At 47.1% G+C, this 25,767-nt stretch overlaps 1 protein-coding gene and 1 long non-coding RNA gene across 2 annotated transcripts in view; one reads left to right on the forward strand and one right to left on the reverse strand.

The window, feature by feature from the left end:
* Positions 1–457: 457 nt before the first annotated feature.
* On the reverse strand, positions 458–8,955 carry LOC128329297 (uncharacterized). Its single transcript, XR_008309609.1, has 2 exons — positions 8,704–8,955; positions 458–1,035 (listed from the first exon to the last, which is right to left on the reverse strand). It is a non-coding gene; the product is annotated as an uncharacterized LOC128329297 (long non-coding RNA).
* Positions 7,964–25,767, forward strand: part of OSBPL10 (oxysterol binding protein like 10) — a 121,261-nt gene continuing 103,457 nt past the window's right edge. Inside the window, exon 1 of the mRNA XM_053260203.1 lies at positions 7,964–8,726. Coding sequence (XP_053116178.1) covers positions 8,401–8,726 — 326 coding nt within the window. The 5' untranslated portion in view covers positions 7,964–8,400. The remainder of the gene's footprint in view (positions 8,727–25,767) is intronic.

Genomic DNA, 25,767 nt, shown 5'->3' on the forward strand with positions numbered 1-25,767 from the left:
AAGAACTTTTGCCTCCTTTGACTTGTAGAGAATACTGTCAGTTCAGCAACAGCTGCAGTGGGGATTAGGATGGGATTTTCTAGAAACCCATTAAATCCTGTGCATATACATTTGGAAGTAGTGTCTCGATTTAAGCAGAACTTGTTCCATGAAAATGTACTTTGAATAATAGCTGAATAATTTTTATGCTTCTTGTGTGTTGAAGGAAAAATCTTCTGGATCATCTGAACAGGAAGAAAGAACAAATGCCACATCTGTGGCACTCACTTTTCTTCTAAGTTGCAACGAACCGAATGAACTTTCCCCCAGAGATCACAATAGAAATTTACCTGACGCATGTGCGTCATTACCTTTGAATCTCATACTTATTAGACATGGATGGCTGTGTTTTTGAACACAGGCCCACATTTTTGGCACCAGTTTCTGTGTCTTCAGTTTGACAATAACTCATACACAATTCAAGCAACCGTGCTAATTTATTTTCTTGCTCCATGATCATGGTTTTTTGTCCCTTTAAAAAAAGGCTAATGATGGAATAACTTTCACATTGTGTTAGCTTACATTTTGGGAAGCTTCCAATATTCGTATGCCAGCTATGCGCTTTAAGAAGTGAGAAGATTCTAAAAATAAACATGAATCACGAAAGCTGAGTAACTGAGTTAACATGTCCTTAAACCACAAATGGGTGCAGTTGATCTTGGAAAATAAAGGATGAGACCAGGGCTATGCTATTCACGCCCATGCACTGACAGGTTCATGTCCTGATTTTAAATGTTTTCACCAGCATACAGCTGAGTAACCTCATATTTTCATGGTATGCAGTTACAGTTGCAAACAGCTATTTTGTCTTGTACAGCCATTCCAAAGTCACTGTGGCTAGGGGTCATGAAATGTAGTCCAACGACATCTGGGGGTCCAAGGTTTGGAACCCCTCTGGTCTAGTAGATGCTGCTAGACTTGGTGCCTAGAAGAGCTGGGTTCAGTTTCCACTTCAGTAATAGAATCCCACTGTGTGGACTTGGGCACGTTCTCTCCCTATAAAGTACAAATAATATTGATCTACTTTACAAAATTGTTGTGAGGTTAAAGATAAGAGCTGGAAACCTCTTTACCCATTAAAAGTCTTACATTTATTTCAGTATTAAAAGCTACTATCTCAAGCACTTATGCACTGGCACAATAAAGCTGCAGATATATTTTTTAAAAGTTATATCCCACCTTTAAGTATTTCTGCTTCCAAGGCAACTAAAAATGACCCTAAAAGCACTTTTAGTTGGAAGCAAATCCCATGGAAGTAAATTAATAACAATTTAAAAAATGGTGAGGATCAGGCTGTAGGTCTTATAATGGAACTATCCTTCATCAAGAACATTGTGACTGAATCAAGGTAGGGATGTGCACGTACCGGTTCACAGGCCATGTTGGAGGCCTGCGAACCAGTTCGCTTGTCCGGTGGTTCAATGAACCACTGGCGGGTGTGTGTGCGTGTTGCTTTAAGGGTGTGTAGGAGGGGGGTTGTACTTACACCCCCCCCCGCCGCTTTTCCCCCTCCGGCGCGTGTGTGCATATCAGTGGCGCGTGTGTGCACGCTGGCAGCGTGTGCATGTGCCGTGTTGCTTCTGGGTTTGGACAACAACAAGGGGGCAGGGGCAGCAGGGAGGAATGCTGCCAACCTGAAGATTTGGCTTAAAACTGGAGCGCCGGAGGGGGAAAAGCGGCAGGAGGGGTAAGTACAACCCCCCACCCTTAAAGCAACACACACACCCCGGCGTCGGACCGTGCCTCTGAGGTCCATGCACAACACTAAATCAAGGTTATCTTTCTGGCTCTTCTTCCTGCATCCTTTAACTGGGGGAGCCAGAGATTGATTGAATCAGATCACAGGCATCCCATGTCTGTGCCCTTTATACTGATTTTCTTTCATGTAACTGTAAATTTCATGTGCATCTATTACAGGGACTGTAGTACATCACAAATGCTGTAGAGAGGTTTAAAATATCTCTCCCTCTCTCTATTATTGCTTCTCTGCCTGTAGGTTCACAAGATACATGTATCATACTGGAGTCACAAGGGTTGGCTTGGAATCAGGGGTGGCTCTTCCATGAGGCAGAGAGAGGTGGTCACCTCAGGCATGCATTCAGGGAAAGGCACAGGGGGCTGCCGGAAATGGTGGCGGGCTGGGAGAAAGCTGCTTAACCCGGTGACCATTGTCCAGATGATTGACGTCCAAGGTTAAGTGAACCACAGGTTTGCTTAACCTTGTCTAAATGCCAGGTTTCAGAGTGGGGTTTGTTGTGGGTGCAGTGCCGGGAGCGACCTTGCTCCCAGCACTTCACACATGCAGCCTAACCCAGGCTGGGTTGCCCTAGCCTGGGCTAGGCTGCACACGTGAATACCCTTTAAGTATTTAAGTGCAACACAACATCAGTTAAAAGGTACTACAAGCAGAAACACTGACGGTAATGTTTAGGATCAGGCTGCCAGCGAATCCATTACAGCAGGCCTGCTCAACTTAGGCCTCCCAGCTGTTTTTGGACTACAACTCCCATAAACCCCAGCCACAGTGGCCAATAGCCAGGGATTATGGGAGTTGTAGGCCAACAGCTGCAGGGGGCCGAAGTTGAGCAGCCTTGCATTACAGCAATGTACTGTATATAATTATTTTACTTTTTTACATTTAATATCCCGCTCTTCCTACATACTTAAGTTTCTCCTCACAACAACCCTGTGAAGTAGGTTAGGCTGAGAGAGAAGTGACTGGCCCAGAGTCACCCAGCAAGTATCATGGCTGAATGGGGAGTTGAACTTGGGTCTCCCTGGTCCTAGTCCAGCACTCTAACCACTACACCACACTGGCTCATACTAGCCACAATATCTTTATTAATTTCATTTTTACATTTATATTCCCCTTGTCCTCTAGGAACCCAGAGCAGTGTGCATGGTTGTTCACCCTCACAACAGCCCTGTGAGGTAGGTTAGGCTGAGAGATACATGACTGGCCCAGAATCACCCTGTAAGATTCATGGCTGCATGGGGATTTGAACTCAGGACCTCCTGGTCCTAGTCCAACACGCTAACCACTATGCCATGCTGCAATCATATACTAGGCCAGTTCACAGGATCATAAGTAGGGTAGAAGAAGTCTCCTACCCTATCCAAAGGCTCACTGCCCAGAGCCTTTGGATGGGGCAGTATATAAATGTAATAAATAATACCCTAATTCAGGAGCTGTGCACACACCCGTTTGCTGATCATTTCTCAGTTACAACCAAGGTCAGAGGTGCTGTTTGTGCTCACGTGCTCAGTAGCCGCAGGGTCAGAGGGCTCCCTCCTACCTAGCAGCTGTGCCCAGCTGCTGAATGAGGTAGGAGGAAAAGCCCTCCAACCCAGCTGCTGCTCAGCCCACAAGCATGAACAGCGCCTCTGACCTTGGTTGCAAAGGAGAGACCATTGACAAACGGGTGTCTGTACAGGAGAAGCCTCCTACCCTAATTTGGGAGCTGTACGCATCCCTAATTATGATTGTGTAACCTGCCCTACTGAATATATCAGCACATATAAATGCATGTTACACACTGTAAGGTGTACCTCTTTTAGGACCAAGGCCAAAAGGATAGGCTGGTTGGTCTTTGTTGTAATCTAGGTTCTTGTGAACAGAGGCACACCTAGATAAAATTGGCGCCCGGGCTGCCCACGCCGCGAGGCCCCCCCTGCCCCCTCCTGCTGCCACCCCATGCCTGCCACGCCAAACGTCACCTTATTTTCAGCTGCCAATGTGCACAGCAGGGGGGTGAGGGGGTGAGCCGAGCAGGCCTCCCCCGCCCAGTGGCCGCTGCAGCAGGTGGAACAGCTGCTGGGCTTGCCTGTCTGGCCCAGCAGTCCTTGAAAACTGCAAGGCACAGAAAAGAGCACCTCACAGTTTTCAAGAACCACTGGGCCAGACAGGCAGGCTCAGTGGCTGCTCCGCCCGCTGCCATGGGGTGGGGGTGGCCTGCCCGGCTCACCCCCACGCCTCCCCCTGCACATTGGCGGCTAAAAATAAGGTACCTTTTGGTGGTTCGGCGTGGTGGGGGAGTGGTGGGGCAGGCACAAGATTGTGGCAGGAGGCCCCCCCTGCTCCCTTGGAGCCCCCCCCACCTTGGAGGCCACAGACTGGGTCCCCAAGGTCTGGGAGTTAGAGCACCTCTGCTGGTGAATGCTGAGAGTCCCCTATGGGGAAGGACCTGTGGCTCAGAGGCCCAGGTTCAATCTCTGGCATCTTCAGATGAGGCAGGGGGGAAAACGACTGAAACTCTGGAGAACTGCTGCTGCCAGTCCGTGTAAAGAATACTCAGCTAGACAGACCGATAGTATGACTGAGTATGAGGCAGCTTCCTATGTAATCCTATAAGACAGAAGGAGCCAGGGAGGCAAAGGTTCTGCACGTGCCATTCACACTTGGATTGCACACACTGGATTGCGGCATCGTTTTACATTATGTTCACTGTCCACATTTTTCTCTGTGTTCATTACATCTCTCACCATTAGGTGGTCTGTGGCAAATAGTGCATGGCAGGCCCCGCCCACACAGTGCTTTACCAATCAGAGGTAACAGAGCAGGAGCGCCATGGTGATTGGGCAGTGGGAATTCCATATGCAAATAGGGAAGAGGAGGCTATGATGGTTAAAGTCATTTGGAATGCAGCTGTTACTGATGGGAAGATTGTAGAGGAGAGAAGAGTGTGTGTGTGTACAGAAGGACAGTCACAGACAGATTTAGCTATGGACCTTGGGGATTAGGTCTGTGGCCTCCTATCTTGGGGGGGGCTCCAAATGTTCTGGGGGCCTCCCCAGAGCCCCACCTCTGCCCCATGCTCACCTCGCTACTGCCCACCACACAACTTAAATCTTTTTATTTTTAAAGAAGTCCACTGCTGTGCAGTGGGGGGACAGCCATTTGAGGGGAAACCAAGGTGGGGGTGGCAAAGGCAGTGCACAATAAAATGCACGTGTGTGTGCAGAGGCCCCAAACAGGCTGAAAATGGCCAGAGATGTCATTTGGGAGGCAGGCGGGCTTGGGAACATAGGAACATAGGAAACTGCCATATACTGAGTATATGGTAGTTTCTCCATATACTCATTGTCTTCACAGACTGGCCCAGAGGCGTAACTAGGGAAAACGGCGCCCGGGGCAAGCATTGAAATGGCGCCCCCCGCGCCCCCAACATGCTACATTATACTTAGGTTTTTCCTCACAAGCGCCCGCCGCCAAGCCAGGCCACTGACTGGCCGCCAGGCTCCAGCAAAGCAATGGGGGGGGGGGTGCGGGCGGCGCGGAAGGGACCGCTCGTGGGGGAGGGGGTGCCGACGCGCTCCCTTGACTGCTGCAGCGCTGCTGCACTGAGCAGGAAACATTTGTATTAACAAAAAATTAAAAAAAAAAATTAAAAAAAATTTTTTTGTCATGGCGGTGCCCCCCATGTGACCAAAAAAGATGGTGCCCGGGGCACGTGCCCCCCCTGCCCCCCCTATAGTTACGCCTCTGCTGGCAGCGGCTTCTCCAAGGTTGCAGGCAGGAATCTCTCTCAGCCCTATCTTGGAGAAGCCAGGGAGGGAACTTGGAACCTTCTGCTCTTCCCAGAGCGGCTTCATCCCCTGAGGGGAATATCTTACAATGCTCACACATCAAGTCTCCCATTCAGATGCAACCAGGGAAGACCCTGCTTAGCTATGGGGACAAGTCATGCTTGCTACCACAAGACCAGCTCTCCTCTCTCTTGCTCTTGCTGCCACCTCCCCCACCTTGGTCTCCCCTTGAGTGGCCATCTCCACTGCACAATGGCAGATGGTTAAAAGTTTTTTTTTAAAAAAATATTAACTTGCTCCCTAAGCCCTCAAGCGGTGTGTGTGTGTGTGTGTGCGCGCGCTCTGAAGCCTGGCCCTTTGGGTCCGGGCTTCAAATTACCTAGGTGCACCCCTGAGGATAGTGGGCAGAGGTCTGGAAAGAGAGGGGCTGTGAGGGAGGAAAGAGCCTCTTCAGGAGAAGGAGGCTGCCACTCTGCAAATTAGATGAGGAAACAAGATGAACAAGCTCTGTTAACTCAGGAAGGAGGAGAGAGAAGCGGAGGCGGGGGGGAAGAAGGGAGGTGAAGAGAGAAAGCAGGAACGGTGAGGGATGGGCCTTGGTCTGTCAGCTGAGGGGAATGAGTGGTCGTGGCGGCATCTAGGAAGGGCCCGGTCAACCTTTGCCGCTGCTTGGAGCTACAGAGGCCATTGGTGGAGGTAGGCAGGCAGGTGAGGGACAGTCCTGAGGGGAACAAACAGCCATAGCAGTGGCAGTGAGGAAGGGCCCAGTCAACTACTGCTGCTACTCCTGCGTGGGGCTCAGGTGAGGAGGGCTCTGGGCTTAGGGGGCTGTGGCTTGGCCAGTTGGTGCCAGAGGCGCTGCATCCACAGCCAAGAGGGGTGAGAGGGAAGGAGCAACGTGATGGAGGAACAACCAAGAGGGGTGAGGGGAATGGAAGCAATGGGATGGAGGAGGAAGAGCAAGAGTGCGGCTCAGGTGAGGATGGAGAGAACTCTGAGGTGAGAAGGCTGTGGCTGGGGGTGAGGGGAGCAATCAAGTACTAGCGTGCAGATGCTCTGCATGGGTTAAGCTAGTTCAGATGATTTCTATTTGTGCATCTGTGTGCTGTGCTGTGATAGGCGCAGATACTAGGTCATTCGATACAGATTCATTATCATCCCATTCTCCTTTGATCTAAACAGCTCTATTAAGGCTGCAAAACATGTTAGCAAACAGGGGTGGTCTTTTCCAGGGATGTGCACGGAATTGGCAACTGCTGGCTCAAAGGTGGTGGTGGGGATAGCTTTAAGGACATGGGAGGGTGCTCTTACCCCCCTGCCGTGTTTCCCCCGCTGGCGCTGTGCTTTAAAACATTCCCGCAGGGCGGCAGCATACCTCCTTGCTGCACCAGAGTGTGGCAGACTGGAAGTACCTGGAAGTTCCTGGTGCGTGTGTGGGTGCAACGTGTGCTTGCGCACAGGGTACTTCTGGTCTGTCATGCAGCGGGGCATATGCTGCCACTCTGTGGGCCCGTTTTAAAGCACAGCACCAGCCGGGGAAATGTATCAGGGGGCAGGGGCATAGCTAGAAGAGAGGGGGCCCCTGTTCATCCCTCTCTCTGGCGGCCCCCCAGAGTGAGGGAGATAATGAAGAATATAGGGAGGGATGGAGCTGGAGGGCCCTTAGGATTTGGGGCCCCGTGTTCTTTGAACCCTTTCGCTCAATTATAGCTATGCCCCTGTCAGGGGGGTAAGAGCACCCTCCCCGGTCCTTTAAGTTATCACCCCCACCTTCTAACCGGCCGAACCGCCAGACCTTTGAACCAGTTCAGAGGTCTGTAGAAGGGATCAGCTCTGTTGAAGCCAGGTGAGTGGTGGAGGCGATCCCCCGCTGCAGGGGGTGCTGGGTGGCATGCTGCTTCTCCAAGCAGCGTTCAGGTGCGGCGAGAGTGGAGGTAAGTACCAATTCATTTACTCTTATTCTCGCTGCCCCTCCACCGGAGCCCTCACCGGCTGCTACTGCCACCTCCCACAGCACTTTCAAAGCTTGTAAGGGTCTATTTCAAAGGGGACATGCCCCCACCAGAGTCATGAGGCAAGACAGCATTTGTGCTGCAATACCTTTGACCACCCCTATTAGCAACCTAATCCTATGTATGTTAACTTAGAAGCAAGCAAGTCCCATTGGGTTCAACAGGACTCCCTTGAAAGTAAGTGTACACACAGGACTACAGTCCTAAAGCCATTCACTGCTAAAATAAGTACCGCTGAGTTCAGGCCTAATCGACACATGCCACAGACTCATGTGGCAAAGCGGAGGCTGGGGTGCCTAATTCGGATCAGTGGCCTCCCTCCCTATAGCTTCGCACTGAGCCCGGCGCAGGGAGGCAGGCCGCGTGCTGGACAGCCCCTCCCCTGCGTGGCTGAACTAGGCGCCAGGCGCGAGCGGGGTTGCCTCTGCTTCTCCTCCCATCATCATCACGCAGCTGGGTGGCGATCTCCTGCCGTCCCTCCTCGGCTGGGGCAAGCGAGCGGCCAGGCACAGATTCACGGCCGCGGCGGGCGTGAGAGGCCGGGCCTGAGGGAATCTCGGGCACGGGGCGGATCTCTCCACGGCCGGACACACAGCGCTGGCGCCACCTCCGCTCCCACCGGCTTTAGCAGCAGCCGCCCGTAGAAGCAGAAGCAGGGCGAGCGCGAGCGGGGAAGGCGGCCGTGGCTCCCTCGGTGGGCCTCCTTCCTCCCCATCTCCCCGCGGATGAGCCAGGTCTCTCCTAGCTTGCCGGTGGCTGCGGCAACGGCGGCTCTGTGCAGCCGAGGCCGGAGGAGCTGCCTGAGACCTCCCCTGCGGGCTCCATGGAGAAGGCAGCGGCGACGGCGCAGGGCAGCGGCGAAATCTTAGCAGCGGCTGCCAGCGGCGGAAGCAACAGCAGCAGCCGGAGCAGCAGCCGCCCCACGTCGGCGGGCTCCTCTCCTTGTTCCACCGCGAGCCGAGGGCTCTCGGGCCGGCAAGCAGCGGCGGCGGCAGCCGGGAGGCCGGATGGAGGCGGCGGGAGCAGCAGCAGCCCGAGTTCGGCAGCGGCCAGCCCAGGGGGCGGGCTGGCGCTCGGCAGGAGGACGGAGCCGGTGCTGGAGGGGACCCTGAGCAAATACACCAACCTCATCCAGGGCTGGCAAAGCAGGTAACGCTGCTGGGGCTCGCGTCGTGGGAACCTGCTCGCCGCTGCCGCCTCCTCTCACTGTGCGCCTCTCCGGGACGTGGGGAATATAGCAGGGCTTCGGCTCCTCGCCCCTCCCGAAGTCCAGCTGACTCGGTGTGGGGCTGACCTAGTTTTAGGAGTATCCCCCCCCCCCACCGCGGCCACCATTCCCCTGCCCAGAGGTTATGGAGACCCTCGGCTCAACCGCACCCTTCCCTTCCCTCCACGTAGGATTGTTAGTTCCACCGCCACCCCAGCTTGCCCGCCCTCCTTCCTGATAGGACGGCGGAGCCTCTTCCCAACGCATCCTCCTCCCCCGGCATCCATGCCTTATGGATTGCTAATCGGTGGAAGTTTGTCCTTTCCCCCATTTCCTGAGGGGCGGTCTGTGTGTGTGTTTGTGTCTCCGAGCACTTTCTAGTTCTGGCTGCTTGTAAAATTCCAAGGAGGCTACTTCCAGCACTAAATTTAATCTTTCTTAATTTGTTGGGACCTTTCCATAACTTCTCATCATCACGGTGTTCCATATAGCAAACCTCAGCTTTAGACCTGATGAGTGGTAGTTAGCCACTAGCCTAGAGTTTGAAAAGCCTGTGTTTGGGTGGCACCAGCTCTTGGTGAACTGGCTGTACTGATGCACCTGCATTCACATACAGGATGCCACACTTTTGAAGTTTCCTGATGCATGCAAATAGCTGAATCTTGCAAGTGGCAATGGTGCATGGAAGCAGCTCATCACTGGCTGGTGGCTACAATGCAGAGGTTGTTCACAGATTATACAGGAAACGGCTGTATAAATCCAAAATACTTGTACTGATCATAAACACATACTGAAGACATCCCTTTAGCAAACTTTAATAATCCTGTTATGTTTATAACCCTGGATTTCCTAAAGATTTGCAGCAAGCGAACTCCCTCCATTTGACTCCATACTTCTGGGTGGAATGGAGGTTACAAAATATCTTTGCTGGTATGGTCTCTAAGGATAGCTGTTACTCCATTAATCAAGATGGAGTTGTGATATTTTCCCTCCTTTTCTGAGGAGGTATAAGATTAGCTGGTCTGGATTAATCATTGTTTTCATGCTTGGAATGGTAGGGGTGGTGAGAAAGTGGTAGGTATTCTACCTGGTTCCATAGAAACTTATGAATGAAGCAAGAATTCTGGCTTTTTTTGGCAACTCAAATATGGAATTGGGATTTGAAAGCCATTCCTATTTAATACAAATATGAAGGTGTGAAGTTGTGTACTTGGCAGCAAGCATTTTGTTCTTTAGTTTGCACATCAAGTTATTTCCCTCACCTAGATAATATTACTGTTGGAAGTACAAGTCCTAGTATTCTTTCTGCAAATAAACCATAATTGCAATTAACTTAAATTACTGTTGAATAATCTGTTAGGGTGATGGTAGACAAAATGACAGTAACGCTTTACAGATAGAATTGTTTCAACTTAATTCTTAGGAACCCCTAAAAAAATTTGCACTTGGGACAGATAATAGAGATGAACTTGGAGCCAGCGTGGTGTAGTGGTTAGAGTGCTGGACTAGGACCGGGGAGGCCCAAGTTCAAATCCCCATTCAGCCATGAAACTAGCTGGGTGACTCTGGGCCAGTCACTTCTCTCTCAGCCTAACCTACTTCACAGGGTTGTTGTGAAAGAGAAACTCAAGTATGGGCTCGCTCTGGGCTCCTTGGAGGAAGAGCGGGATATAAATGTAATAATAATAATAATAATACTAATAATTTTATGGTAATACTAATGGCAGTTGTGCACAAAAGTATGCTAAACGTAATGGAACACAATCCTATGCATTTCTGCTCAGAAATAAGTCAGAATTATAGAGTTGGAGGGGGCTTTTTAAGCCATCTAGTCCAACTCACTTATTGATGCAGGAAATCCAGTGCTAGAATGTCCCCAACAGATGGCTGTCTAGCTTCTGCTTGAAGGCCTCCAGTCTACCATCTGCTTAAGTAAACCATTCCATTGTTGAGCCTTTTTTTAACCATTAAGGAGTTTCTCCTAATATTCAACTGAAAAATCTACTCCTATGAGTTCATAGAGCTCGTCCAACCTTCTGGGGAGTATAGAACACGCTCTTGCTCTCTTCTATGTGTCAGCCCTTCGCACGTTTGAAGGGTGCTATCGTGACCCACCTACCCCATCTTACCTTCTGCAGACTAAACGTACTCATTTCCTTCAGCCTCTCCTCAAATGGTTTGTCTTCCATATCCCGGTTGTCTTGCGACCCATTGCAATTTATCTACATCTTTTTTCAAGTGTTGTGTACAGAACTGGATACATTACTTGAGATGAGGTTTGACGACTATGAGATAAAGGGGATAGGGCGATAGCTCAGTGGCCCCTGCATCTATTATTATTTATTATTATTTATTTGATTTCTATACTAGGGATGTGCCTGGCTCCGAACCGATCCGGTTTGGCACGGGCGGGTTGTACCTTTAAGGGCGGGGGGTAGTACTTCTCCCCCCCGCCCCTCTTCCCCCTCCGGCGCTGTAGTTTTTGTTAAAGTTTCTGGGGTGGCAGCGTTCCTCCCTGCCGCCCCTGCCCCCGTCGTTAGCCTTCCAGAGTCTAAGTCAGTAACATGCATGCGCCCGTTCCGGTGCACGTGCGCACCTGCCGCCGCCACGCGCGCACTCCGTAGATGTCACATCTACGGAGCGCATGCGCGGCGGCGGCAGGTGCGCACGCGCTTAGACTCTGGAAGGCTAACGACGGGGGCAGGGGCGACAGGGAGGAATGCTGCCACCCCAGAAACTTTAACAAAAACTACAGCGCCGGAGGGGGAAGAGCAGCGGGGGGGGGGGGAGAAGTACTACCACCCGCCCTTAAAGGTACAACCCCCCTCTGTGCCGAGCCGCCGGACCGGCTCGGATCAGAACCGGTTCGGAGGCCTCCAGCATGGCCTCCGAACTGGTTCGGGCACAGCCCTATTCTATACTGCCCTTCCAAAAATGGCTCAAGGCGGTTTACATAGAGAAATAATAAATAAATAAGATGGATCCCTGTCCCCAAAGGGCTCACAATCTAAAAAGAAACTTAAGATAGACACCAGCAACAGTCACTGGAGGTACTGTGCTGGGGGTGGATGCATGCAGAAGCTCTTAGGTTCAATACTTGGTATCTCTTGGTAGTGCTGGGAAAGGCTTCTGCTGGTCAGTGTCGACAATACTGAGCTAGATACAGGCCCATAGCAAGTTGCCCAGGGACAAAGGGTGGCCTGCTCCCCCCGGCAGTGAAGCTTATGGGCAGTATGAGTGGAGAGCAGCGGTGGGGGCCCTTGTGGGTCCCCTGACCAGTCTAGGCCCAGGGACAGTTGTACCCTCTTGTTCACTGGACGCTACGACTAAGGCTAGATGAACCAATGGTCTGACTCGGTATAAGGCAGCTTTCTATATTCCTAACTATTACATCTTGTGGCTTGGTAACTATGGTTCTATTAATGAAGTCTAAAATTTCATTAGCCTTTTTTGCAGCTGCATCATTGCCAACTCATCATGTTCAGCTTGAGACCATGTACTACGGCCAAGCCACATTTCTCTCATCCCATCCCTGTGCCTTTGGTCCCCCAATGCAGAGCGTATCATTTGACTCTGCTGAATTTCATTTTATTAGTTTCAGCCCATGTCTCCATTCCATCAAGGTAATTTTGAATTGTATTCCTTTATTTTGAAGTATTGGTTGTCTCCTTTCTTGATTTTGAATTGCAAATTTGATGAGGATTCCCTCTACCCCTTTATCCAAGTGACTGATAAAAACATTGAAGAGTTACCTGACCAAGGACAGACCCCCGCATAGGACTTCAAAATCTCCTCTGGTTTGATGAGGGGCCGTTATCATTCATTCATTCATTCATTCATTCATCCATCCATCCATCCATCCATCCATCCATCCATCCATTTATTTATTTATTTATTTATTTATTTAATTATTTATTTACAGTCAGACAGGTGTTATTGACTGGTTTGTTTTATCCAGACATCGAGTTCTTCCCAAGGACCTGGGATGGCTGATTTTTATTATCAATGTTGTTGCTGTTATTATAGATATTGTCGCAGAATATAGGCTGTTCCCAGTAAAGTTGCTTTTTGTAATTGGCTGATGGTGATTTCTGTGGCCCCTATGGTGTTGAGGTGCTCTTTGAGTTGTTTTGGAATTGCGCCTAGGGCGTCAATTACTACTGGGATTATTTTAATTGACGCCCTAGGTGCAATTATTATTATTATTATTATTTTACATTTTATATCCCACTCTTCCTCCAAGGAGCCCAGAGTGGTGTACTACATACTTAGGTTTCTTCTCACAACAACCCTGTGAAGTAGGTCAGACTGAGAGAGAATTGACTGGCCCAGAGTCACCCAGCAAGTATCATGGCTGAATGGGGATTTGAACTCTGGTCTCCCCAGTCCTAGTCCAGCACTCTAGCCACTACACCATGCTGGCTCTTGATTAAGTACACTTTGAAAATTGTTTTCTAACCAATTAGGTGGATTCACAGTTCTTCCATCTAGCCTGCGTTTGACAGCTTGCCAAAATATCCATGGGGAATTTTCTAAAATGCTTTTCTGAAATCAATACAATTTACATCCATAGCATTCCCACAATTCAGTAAGGTAGTAACCTGCTTTAAAAAAAAAAAAAGGATAAGATTGATCTGGTAGGATTTATTCATGAAAAATCCATGTTGACTTCTATTCACTGCATTGTCATCATGATCCTTATAGACCAGCTACCTTGTAATCTGTTTTAATATCTGTCCTGATATTGAAGTCCCCACTGACTTTCTGACTCCTCCTTTTCCTCTGTTTTGAAGACTGGGACAGCATGAGCCCATCTCTGGTCTGGAATACTCATCTGTATTCATTCTTATTGACTACTTGATTATGAAAATTCAGTTTCTTGCATATCCTTTTAAGCCTACTTTTCTTAAGGAAAGTAAGCTTATGAGATCACCCGGTATTCTGTCCTCCCCACTGCCCCCATTCAACTCGCAATGCCTGGACCAATATGAACCAAATTGGGTACAATTGTAGGAACACATGGGGCACCTCAATGGCGTAGTTGGTGATATGCACCCCAATTCATGATGGCAGATGTGAGAACGTTTGAGGCGCAGGTGGACTGACTTGTAAACCGCCTATCCAATTTCGACCAAAATTAGTCCAGTTGTAGGGCTAGTGAAAAGAAAGTAGGCAGACTAGTACTTACCAGAACTACTTGTTTAATTTTCAGCTCCACTAAGTTTCTTGTGCAGCCACATGGGCATCTTCAGATGTCTCTGATTTTTTGTTTTCATTGGACTATTTTGTAACTGTGTTGATTGAGTTTAAATGGACATGCCTAAGAGTATGCAGGCCTGCAGCAGCCTTAAGGTTTGGCGTGGGGGGAGCTGCCGCAAAAAAAGTAGTGGAGGGGCAACATATCTGGTGCAAGCAACATTATGTTTTTTTAAAGAAGTATTTGTAAAAAAAAAAAAAAAAACGGGGGGGGCGCCCTTGCCCTTGCCCTCTCCCTCTCCGCCTTGGCTATGGGTCTGGGAGTATGTATGAAATTGTAGCTTTTAGCTCTTTTAGCTTACCTATCCACTTTCCCTGTTGGGGTGTGTGTGTGTGTGCTGTAGATCTAAATCTTGCCCTGTTCATGGGATGAATAGATAAAAAAAAGTGGCTTTTATTTTTGGGGAAAGCAACAATTGGAGTTGGATAGTGTCAATACCCTGCGCCCCCCCCCAGCATAGCTCCCACATACATTATGAGCAAAGTGCCCTCTAGTACGGAGTCACCCTGGCTTCAGTGGGATTGCAGGTGGACACAACAATTGTGTTTGTGAAGAATAGGAGTGTTGCCATGTTTCTTCAGTAGTATGTGGGAGGATGTAATGCTGATTGCTTTCTCTTTTGCTTATCAGAGCTGAGGTTCTGTTTTCCTAAGATAATTCAGTAAAAGAAAAATTGTCTACTACTTCCTTTCTTGTTTAACGGATAACTTAAATAACTGCTTAAAACAATATATTGGCAGATAAGTTTACTCAGTTTAGTAAAAACTGTTATACCCCTGGCCAGCAACTAATTTTGGTAGAGCACTACTTTGAGAAAGGGGGTAGTAGGCCAAGACCCTGACCCTGTCCCTAGTGTGACCTTGTTAGCAAGTCCTATCTTCTGTATATTTAATTCTCTAAGGCATACTCGTGGATAATTCCATTTGTGGCAGCTCTTGCGAGAGTTTGGAGAGCTGCCGGATAGCCACAGGTACGGGTGGGAGGGAAGAAAATGGTTGGAGAGTGAGGGGCTGTCAGGCAGGCAGGGGGGAGAAGAAGTGGGCCGGCCAGCCCACCAGCCAGAAAGTGGCAAGGGGTGGGGTGAAGAAGCGGGTGGTGGTGGGGAACTGGCCAGAGAGTGGCCGAGGAGAGAAGAAGAAGTGGTCCGGCTGGGCAGAAAGCCACAAGGGTGGGTGGAGGGGGGGGTAGAAAAAGGTGGCGGTTGGTGGGTGAGTTGGTCAGAGGCACAGATGCTTTGTGCCCGGCCCAGCTAGTTCTCATTATTTCTGCTACACACATGTGCCCCACTCTTTTGATTGCTGGATTGGTAGTGGGGTGGGGGGGAGGCAGATGTTCTGAGTGGGGCCTGCATTTGATCTAATCCTGAAGATACCAGTTGCTGATCTTTGTTCTGCACAATTATTCTCTTAGTGACCAAGGAATTTTTTTTTAAAATCATCAGCGTTTCTTATTTCAGCTGATAATGATAGAAGAAAGGTGTCTGTAGACCCTACACTCTTATCTTAAATATGAATACTTGGGAATAGCTAGCTAGAAAAAATTAGAATCCAACGCAAACACATTTCAGTATTTTCTCTGCCTTTTGCAATATCCTTCTTCATAGGAGATTATCAAAAATGTATGCTGTATTTTATGTGTGGACATACCATAGTATTTTGTTATGGCATCTTGATATATGCTCTTATTTTCAGTTATTTTCCTGAAAAACCTGACCAGTGCTTTCAGTGTTTACTGTGATCTTTGCATAGTTAAAGCACTTCTGGGCCTCATTACTGTATACATGAAGTTCAATGTTTTTTTGTTCCAGTGTGCATATATAATCTTCTATTTTTCCTAGAATCCAGACTCCAGAGACCGACACTGAAATAAATTCAGAAGCAAACTAAAAGCAAATCATAAGCTGTTAGTGCTTATAAATTGACTTAAACTAATATACACATACATATTTATATCACAACACCGAATCCCAATTCCCTGAAAAGGTGGTTATTCATTAGGGTAGAAGCAAAGCAAGAACAAGAGTCTCACAAATTTTGTAATCCATACGACAAGTGAAGATCGGTGGGCTTATCTCCAGTTCTCAGACCTTAGTCTCTCTTGCTCCTGGTGGTGGCCCTGTGGCTGACTGAATGCTGCTTAAGAGCAGAAGACTGGCATTCATTCTTTCGGTCGCTCAGTTTCTGTTCTTTTTCTTATCTCCTTGTCTCACTTTCTTCATAAGCCCTTCTTCTTCACAGTCTAATTTCTCCTCAAGATCTGCTTCTCTTCCTCACAAGGTCTCTCCATGGAATCCCCATGCCTGCTCTTGCCCTTTTCAGATGTTTTATCCGTGTTCTTCATTGCAAGACCCAGGAGCCAGAGGTGGCTCCCATTGACCTTAAGTGCTGCTCCCTGACTAATTGTTAGGCCCAAAGTTTCAACTGAAGCCAAATACTCTGCACAGCTCCCCTGGCTCTGTCCATTGCACAGCTCCCCCAGCACTGTACAGAGGTGACTGTATCTACTGTGCAGTACTGCACTTTGCCTAGTGCTGCTGAGGCTCCTTTAAGGGAAACTGAGGCCTCCCTTCAGTCTAGGAAGGTGTGCATAGAGCACTGAGAACTGCAGTCCTTCCCAGCGCTTTCCCTGTAGAGCTCTACAGGGAAAGCTCTGAGAAGGACTACATTTCCCAGCAGTCTATTCTGGCCTTGGGCCGAAATAAACAAATACATACATACATTTCCCAGCAGTCAGTGCGCACCTTCTGAGATGGCATTGAGGCTTGACCAGGCTCTATTTCTGTTAAAGTCCTACACCCTCCCACCTAGCATTGGGGAAAAGTGCAGTACTTGCTGAGGTCACTGCAGTGGGAAATGGTTCTTGCACTGAAGTTTTGTTTTTGGCTAGAGTGGCTCCTGCTTTAGAAATAGTGAAGATCACTGTGTTATATGCTTGTAAACAGCCTCCCAAGTGCATACCTGGAAATCTCATCCTGACCCTGTCACTGAGAATCTTCACGCCACTGTCAGGACCTGAAGTTGGGACTGGGAGATTAGTGTTTAAAATACATAGATGTTACAATTAACAATATATTTGTGAACCTTTGATTTGTTTTAGAAATTCTAAGAACACAAGAACAGCCCTGCTGGAAGAGGCTGAAGGCCCATCTAGTCCAGCATCCTATTTCACACAGTGGCCCACCAGATGCCTTGGAGAAGCCCACAGGCAGGGGGTGAGGGCTTGCCCCCTCTCCTGCCATTGCTCTCCTGCAACTGGTATTCAGGGGCATCTTGCCTCTAAGCCTGGAGGTGACCTATAGCCACCAGACTGGTAGTCATTGATAGACCTGCCCTCCATGACTTGGTCTAAGCCCCTGGTTCTAGTGTTGTGAGAGAAGGAGAAAAATTTCTCTTTATCCATTCTCTCTTCTGCATGCATAATTTTATACAGCTCTATCATGCCTCCCCATAGTTGCCTCTTTTCCTAAGGAAAAAGCCCCAGATGCTGTTGCCTTGACTCATAGGAAGCTGCTCCAGGCACCTCATCATCTTGGTTGCCCTCTTCTGCACCTTTCTAGTTCTCCAAAATCCTTCTTAAGATATGGTAACCAGAACTGAACACAGTACTCCAGATGGGGCCTCACCATGGATTTGTATAGGGGCATTATAAAACTAGCAAGTTAGAGCACTGGTCCCAGTACAGATCCTTGGGGAACCTTACTTCCCTCCATTGTGGAAACTGTTGATTTATTCCTACTCTATGTGGTGCAGCAGGGAAATGCTTGACTAACAAGCAGAAGGTTGCCGGTTCAAATCAGGCAGCAGCGATATAGCAAGAAGCTGAAAGGCATAATCTCATACTGTGCAGGAGGAGGCAATGGTAAACCCCTTCTGTATTCTACCAAAAGAAAACCACAGGGCTCTGTGGGTGCCAGGAATCAAAATCGACTTGATGGCACACTTTACATTTACCTGTTTTCTGTCCTTCAACCAGTTACCAATCCACACTTGTCCCCTTATCTCATGACTACTGTACTAAGTTTTATGCAAGAGCCTTTGGTGGGGGACTGTCAAAAGCTTTTTGGAATTCTAAGTATACTATGTCAAACGGATCGCCTTTATCCACATGCATGACACTCTCAAAGAACTCCAAAATGTTAGTGAGGCATGACTTACCCTTGCAGAAGCCATGCTGGTTCTCCTTCAGCACAGCCTTTTCTTCTATATGGTTAACAGTTTTGCCTTTAAGTATGCTTTCCATTAACTTACCTGGCACAGAAGTTAAACTAACGGACACGTAATTTCCTGGATCTCCCCCACCCCGGTCCCTTTTTGAAAATTAGCTACTTTCAAGTCCGAGCCTGATTGTAGGGACAAGTTACATATTTTTGCTAGGAGATCAGCAATTTCACATTTGAGTTCCTTCAGAAGTCTTGGGTGTCATCTGGCCCTGGCGATTTGTTCTCTTTTAGTTTTTCAGGACAGTTTATTGTCTTGACTAGTTTATTGTCTTGATTGTCAAGACTATTTATAGTGCTGCCACCACCAAATTAAATCCTAATTTGGGTTTCTAACTCTAACTTTGGTATTGCGCCCGAGTGGTAACGTGGGGAGAATAAGGAGACACAGATGAAACAATTTTAAAGTTCCAAACCAAAGAAAATAACTTTATTCTTGTACAATAGCTTCAGTGGTTTAGTATTCACTACAGTGTAGGGTCAGATGCGTAGTAGTTTCTGAGACAAAGTAACAGCCTTGGAACTAACAAGTCTGTACACCACCTCTTATGTTTCAAACTTGTATTCAAACTCGGGAACGACTGTGTCGGTATATCAGCAAAGGCTTTACTTTCAAGTTACTGAGGTGACTGTTTGCAAATAACAAGCGTCTTCAAACCTTCAGCACCTTTACTGGGATACAACCTCCCTGGCTGTATCTCCTGTGTAATCAACCATACACTCCCAGCATTTACATTTGATAGTCAAGCTTGCTTTACAGAGGTCATACCTGGTGTGTGTAAAACCCACCCACCCGCCTTCCAATTCCACCCTCAGTCCTACCCTAGAGACCCTAACCAGAGATCCTGTCTCTCGCCCTAACTGTCCCTATCTGAACTTCTCAGTTAACTCCAACTTGATTTTATAGCCACCTGTTCACTCCATTCCAAAGCCTCTCTCTAGAGGAGGTTCCCAAGTTTAAATTCCTTTTGATTAACAGTGTTTACTAGCCAATCGCCACAGCCACCGTGTCCACACATGGCAGTTGTCTGAAGAGGCAAACGCTGTAACAGGTGCGGGCTGTGAACGTCCTTCCGGGGGGTTTGTGTGTGTGGCAGGCGGCTTCTTTAAGTGTAAACGGAGCCGGTGCTCTGTGCCGCCCAGCAGCCCCCGCGGCGGGGAATCGCCTCCGCCACTCACCTGGCCGCTGGCAGGGGCTCGCCTCCATGGGAGCCAGGTAAGTGGCGGAAGCGATTGCCCCCCACCCCAGAGGCACGTTCACGGCCCATGCCTGCGTTGTAAGCACGATGAGGCTTGTATTTGTGATTGGAAGACTGAGATACTCCCACCTTCTGATCATGGAAACAAGCTCCATCACGCTTATGGCATTTGCCTTTTCAAGCACCATAAGTGTATATGTGAGGTGGTGTGAGACTCCTCAGCATGTCAGTGTTGAGGCAGGGCTTGCAGGTGTCCTCTTGTGACAGTGTACACAGGTACAGCATTCCGTTTTTTCTAATGTCAGAAGAGGGCTTGAGTCTCTCTCCTACACCAATCCCTCAAGGTAAAAAAAAACCCCAAGAACTTTCCATTCAGCAGAATACTATACAGACAGGCACACACACATGGTCTTGTCACTTGGTTGTACCATCTCATCTGCCATTTAGTTGTCCGCTCACCCAGTCTGAAGATATTCGTAAGAGCTATCCAGTCTGTCTGAGGTTTCTTCATTCTGAATAATTTGGTGTAACTTGCAAAGCTTGTTACCTAATTATTGGTTGGGCAAGGTGATTTTTGAGTGGTTGCTTCTCAGCTACAGGCAGTTTGGATGACACAGATTATCTAGACCCATTCCAGACTGGCTTTTGGGTGGGCTATGGGGTTGAGACTGCTATGGTCGCCCAGTTGGATGATCTTTTCAGATCTATTTTCAGAATAGTTTTCAACAGAAGGAGTGTGACTCTGCTGATCCTTTTGGATCTATTGGCAGCTTTCAATACCATTGACCATGGTATCCTTCTGGGCTGCCTGAGGAAAGTGGAATTGGGTGGCACTGTTCTACAGTGGTTCCATTCCTACCTCTCTGGCAGATTCCAGATGGTGTTGCTTAGAGACTGTTATTCTGTAAACTGAGAGCTAATGTGTGGAGTTCTACAAGGCTCCATATTGTCTCCAATGCTTTTTAATATCTATATGAAACCACTGGGAGAGATCATCAGGAGGTTTGGTCTGGGATGTTATCAATATGCTGATGACACCCAGATCTATTTCTCCATACCAACTTCATCAGGAAATGGCATGACCCCCTAAATGCCTGCCTGAAGGCAATAATGGGCTGGATGAAGGATAACAAGCTGAACCTGAATCCTTATAAAATGGAGGTACTGTCTGTAGGGGGTCAGGACCTGAGAGATGGTTTAGTTCTACCTGTTCTGGATTGGATTTCACTCCTCCTGAAAGATCAGGTTCATAGTCCGGAAGTGCTCCTAAATGCCAAACTCTCCCTGATTTCGCAGGTTGAGGCAGTGGCCAGGAGTGCTTTTTATTAGCTTTGACTGATACACCTGAGACTTCCATTTCTGGAGACAAATGACCTTAAAACAGTGGTACATATGCTGGTAACCTCTAGCTTGACTACTGTAATGCACTCTATGTGGGACTGCCCTTGTACATAGTTCAGAAACTACAATTGGTACAGAATGCAGCAGCCAGACTGGTCTCTGGGTTTACCCAAAGTGACCATATAACACTGATTTGGAAAGAACTGTACTAGCTGCCAATTTGTTTCTGAATGAAATACAAAGTGCTGGTTATTGCCGAAAAAGCCCTCAATGTCTTGGGTCCAGGGTTCTTAAGAGAGCATCTTCTCTGTCACCTATTAAGATCATCTGGAGAGATGTGGTTACAGTTCCCGCAGACTCGTTTGTTGGCAGCTCGGGACCGGGCCTTCTCTGTGGCTGCCCCAGGGCTTTGGAATGCACTCCCTGCTGAGTGCACTCCCTTCTCTGTTTGTTTTTAGGAGGATCCTGAAGATGTACCTCTTTTTCCAGGCTTTTAATTGAAATCTAAATTTTAATGTGTTTTTATTCATTGAGATTTTTATCTGTTTTATGAATTTTAACTGTTTTATATTTTAATATTTTAATTTGTACGCTGCCTAGATATTTCTATATCAGGCAGTATAGAAATACAATAAATAAATATTGCTTAGTTCCAGGTCATTTGTGACTAAATTCAGTTGTGCTGGTCTGAGTACAGATCTGTGGGAAGGGGGTGTAGTTTTACTTCTGCTTTGTGAAAACTACTTATCTGTTCCTACACTTGAGTTTCTTCCTTATGCAGGTCAGGATCTGTGACAGACCTTCTAAATTGTGACTGATAAGAGTCTTTGGTGAGAGGCTTTCCCCAAAGCTTTTTTGCAAATAGGGGTGTGCATGAACAGTTCATGCTGAACCGGTTTGCCTTGAACCAGGGCCTGTTCATTGGTTTGGTCCATGATCAAACTGAACCAGGCCTGGTTTGCGTGAACGATAAGGAGGCCGGGCGGGGTTGACGAGCGAGTAAGTAAGTTGTTTACCTGGCTGGCGCAGTGGCTCACTGCTGCTTGCCCTCCCAGCGGCCCCAAGCAGTGTGCGCCCCCTTTTTACCAAGCCGCTGGCTTGGTGGCTCAGTAAAAGAGGGGGGAGTGCACTGCTTGGGGCCACTAGGAGGGCAAGTCATGGCACCAGCCAGCCGTGCAGGCCAGGTAAGCCACTTACTTGCTTACCCCTCCCCACCTGGCTTCTCCTTGTCCTGAAAGGGTCCTCCAACCTCTGTACTTGTAAAGGGGAATTTTCACCTGATTCCCCTCTATAAATATATTCCCCAAACTGGTTCATCCCAGTTTGGATTTGAACCGAACTGGCCAAACTGGTTTTGTGCACACCCAATGTGCAAATCCAAGTGCATCATGTTCTTTAGATCTTTACTATCTACAGGTGAAACTCGAAAAATTAGAATATCGTGCAAAAGTTCATTAATTTCAGTAATGCAAATTAAAAGGTGAAACTGATATATGAGATAGACGCATTACATGCAAAGCGAGATAAGTCAAGCCTTAATTTGTTATAATTGTGATGATCATGGCGTACAGCTCATGAAAACCCCAAATCCACAATCCCAGAAAATTAGAATATTACATGAAACCAATAAAACAAGGATTGTAAATAGAACAATATCGGACCTCCTGAAAAGTATAAGCATGCATATGCATTCAGTACTTGGTTTGGGCCCCTTTTGCAGCAATTACTGCCTCAATGCGGCGTGGCATGGATGCTATCAGCCTGTGGCACTGCTGAGGTGTTATGGAAGACCAGGATGCTTCAATAGCGGCCTTCAGCTCTTCTGCATTGTTTGGTCTCATGTCTCTCATCCTTCTCTTGGCAATGCCCCATAGATTCTCTATGGGGTTCAGGTCAGGCGAGTTTGCTGGCCAATCAAGCACAGTAATCCCATGGTCATTGAACCAGGTTTTGGTACTTTTGGCAGTGTGGGCAGGTGCCAAGTCCTGCTGGAAAATGAAGTCAGCATCCCCATACAGCTGGTCTGCGGAAGGAAGCATGAAGTGCTCCAAAATCTCCTGATAGACAGCTGCATTGACCCTGGACTTAATGAAGCACAGTGGACCAACACCAGCAGATGACATGGCTCCCCAAATCAACACAGACTGTGGAAACTTCACACTGGACTTCAAGCATCTTGCATTGTGTGCCTCTCCATTCTTCCTCCAGACTCTGGGTCCTTGGTTTCCAAATGAGATGCAAAAGTTGCTCTCATCAGAAAAGAGGATTTTGGACCACTGAGCAACAGACCAGTTCTTTTTTTTCTTGAGCCCAGGTAAGACGCTTCTGACGTTGTTTGTTGTTGAGGAGCGGCTTGACAAGAGGAATACGACATTTGAAGCCCATGTCCAGGATCCGTCTGTGTGTGGTGGCTCTTGATGCACTAACTCCAGCCTCAGTCCACTCCTTGTGAAAGTCTCCAACACTTTTGAATGGCCTTTTCCTGACAATCCTCTCCAGGCTGCGGTCATCCCTGCTGCTTGTGCACCTTTTTCTTCCACACTTTTCCCTTCCATATAACTTTCTATTAATGTGCTTTGATACAGCACTTTGGGAACATCCAACTTCTTTTGCAATTACCTTTTGAGGCTTTCCCTCCTTATGGAGGGTGTCAATGATGGTTTTCTGCACAACTGTCAAGTCAGCAGTCTTTCCCATGATTGTGATTCCTAATCAACCAGACTGAGAGACCATTTAAAGGCTCAGGAACCCTTTGCAGGTGTTATGGATTGATTAGCTGATTGGAGTGGGACACCTGGAGCCTAGATTGTTGAACCTTTTCACAATATTCTAATTTTCTGGGATTGTGGATTTGGGGTTCTCATGAGCTGTACGCCATGATCATCACAAATAACAAATTAAGGCTTGACTTATCTCGCTTTGCATGTAATGCGTCTATCTCTTATATCAGTTTCACCTTTTAATTTGCATTACTGAAATTAATGAACTTTTGCACGATATTCTAATTTTTCGAGTTTCACCTGTACATGCTTATAGAGACTATAAAAACGCTTAACAGTTTAGTGCAGGCCTTGACAATTTTTCTTTGGATTCAGGAGCCAGGCTAAATATTTAGGAGCCCGACAGTGGGCTCTTGACAAAATTACTGGGCTTAGTGACTGGTATTGTCAAAGGGGAGGTTAAATTGAATTCTCTTTATCCCCTCCACAAGCAAAACCCTTAGAACAGAAACAGGGCTGCCTGGGAAATATAAATATTTTATTAAATCTTCAATTATTTATGTATTATTATTTATTAAATAACTTTGCCATTAAATATCCAAGTTTAGGCATTACAGTTCAGTTTCTAGGTGCTATGGCTTCCTGGCTTCTGGGATTTGTCAAGATTTCCTTTCACAAAAGCTGTGTTCACTGAGCTAAATGGACCAATGGTCTGACTTGGCATAAGGCAGCTTCCCATGTTCCCGGAAAGGTGGGATTCTAACATACGCCTTCAAGGCTATGTGTAGCCCACATGTCACTTAGCCCTGGCCTGTACTAGTAGAATTAGCTACCAAGGATCAACACTAGGATTTTCAGAATAGTTTTCGATGATGACCATCCAGTGTCAATGTCTGCAAATAAAAATACCATGGTTGGAGGGGTGTGTGTGTGAGAGAAAGATAAGCAAGTCCCTTCCTAATGTCACAGTCCTTGCCCCAGAATTAGTGAGTGGCTTAACGTAATAAAAAGAATGCAGGAAATTACAGACCTATCACTTGTGTCCTTGGTAAATGAATGAAAATCATTAAGGCAAGTAGAATTAAATATATGCTGGTCTGTATGAAACAGGTAGCTGTCTTCTCTGAATTCTAGCCCATGCTAGCTGAACTGTTCAAGTCTTATAGAATGCATAAGAGTTGGCCATTGTTCATTTTTCTGTGTTGTATTTTAAAAACAAATGCCTTTTCTAGAGGGTAAGATAATACATGTGCAGTGAAATCCTATGCATGCGTACTCAGAAACAAATCCCACGGTGTTCAGTGGCACTTATCTGCCAGGTAAGAATTGCAGCCATAGGGTAAGCATCAACAGCGGCACTTGGGGAAGGACACTAAAATATTAGGCAGCTGGTGGTGACAGTGTTCTGACATGTTTCTGATATTCAGAGGCATATTTAGTGTTAATTCCTGCTCACAGTCTATAAATAGTGGAGGAAATACTTAACAAAAAAAATCAAAAGGAGATGACGAACATGTTCTATTTCTATCAATAAGAACTTGGAATAGCCAGATTATTTTGGATGTTAACCTTGTGTGAAGGTTGGCAACAAATTACCCTAACCATGCTTCATATCTGCATTGCATAGTATGAGTGGGTTCTGTGTAAATATATTCTCTAGAGCTGCTCGGTTGTCTTTAAAAGTCTATGGGAGGGTTTGTGTACTGAACAGGAGCTATAGAAGCTTACTAGATGATTTAATATGCAGAGCTTGCTTTCCTTCAGTTCATTTAAGTTTAAGTGCATGCTTGTCAGCTTATATTTTGTCCTTAGCTTGATAAATGGTTAATTGTCCCTTGAAACCCTTCTAGCAAAAAATGTTTATATTTGCTTCTAATCTGTCCCACATTACAGATGGGTGCAGATCTTTAAATTTATTTTTAAAACTGGAATTCCTTCACGATGTAAAAATTGGAAATACTTTCAATACAAACATTAGGAGTGAGTTTTCCAGCTAGATAATGACAACTGTAAATTGAGAAATTTTGAAACCACTAGATTCATCTAGGTCAGTTCAGTGGGCTGTCTAGTATAGTATCTGGTGCTGTCTAATTTTCGGTGATTCATTTTATTTATTTAGTTATATCTATGCAAACTGCTTTGGGAACTTGTGTTGCTAAGCGGTATATAAATATCCATCATATTCATACTTAGATGCTTCACAGTAGGATCCAGGTAACCACATCTAAGAGCACAAGCCTATCCTGACCC

This window comes from Hemicordylus capensis, chromosome 6 (genome assembly GCF_027244095.1).
Source record: "Hemicordylus capensis ecotype Gifberg chromosome 6, rHemCap1.1.pri, whole genome shotgun sequence".
NCBI classification, from domain to species: Eukaryota; Metazoa; Chordata; class Lepidosauria; order Squamata; family Cordylidae; genus Hemicordylus; species Hemicordylus capensis.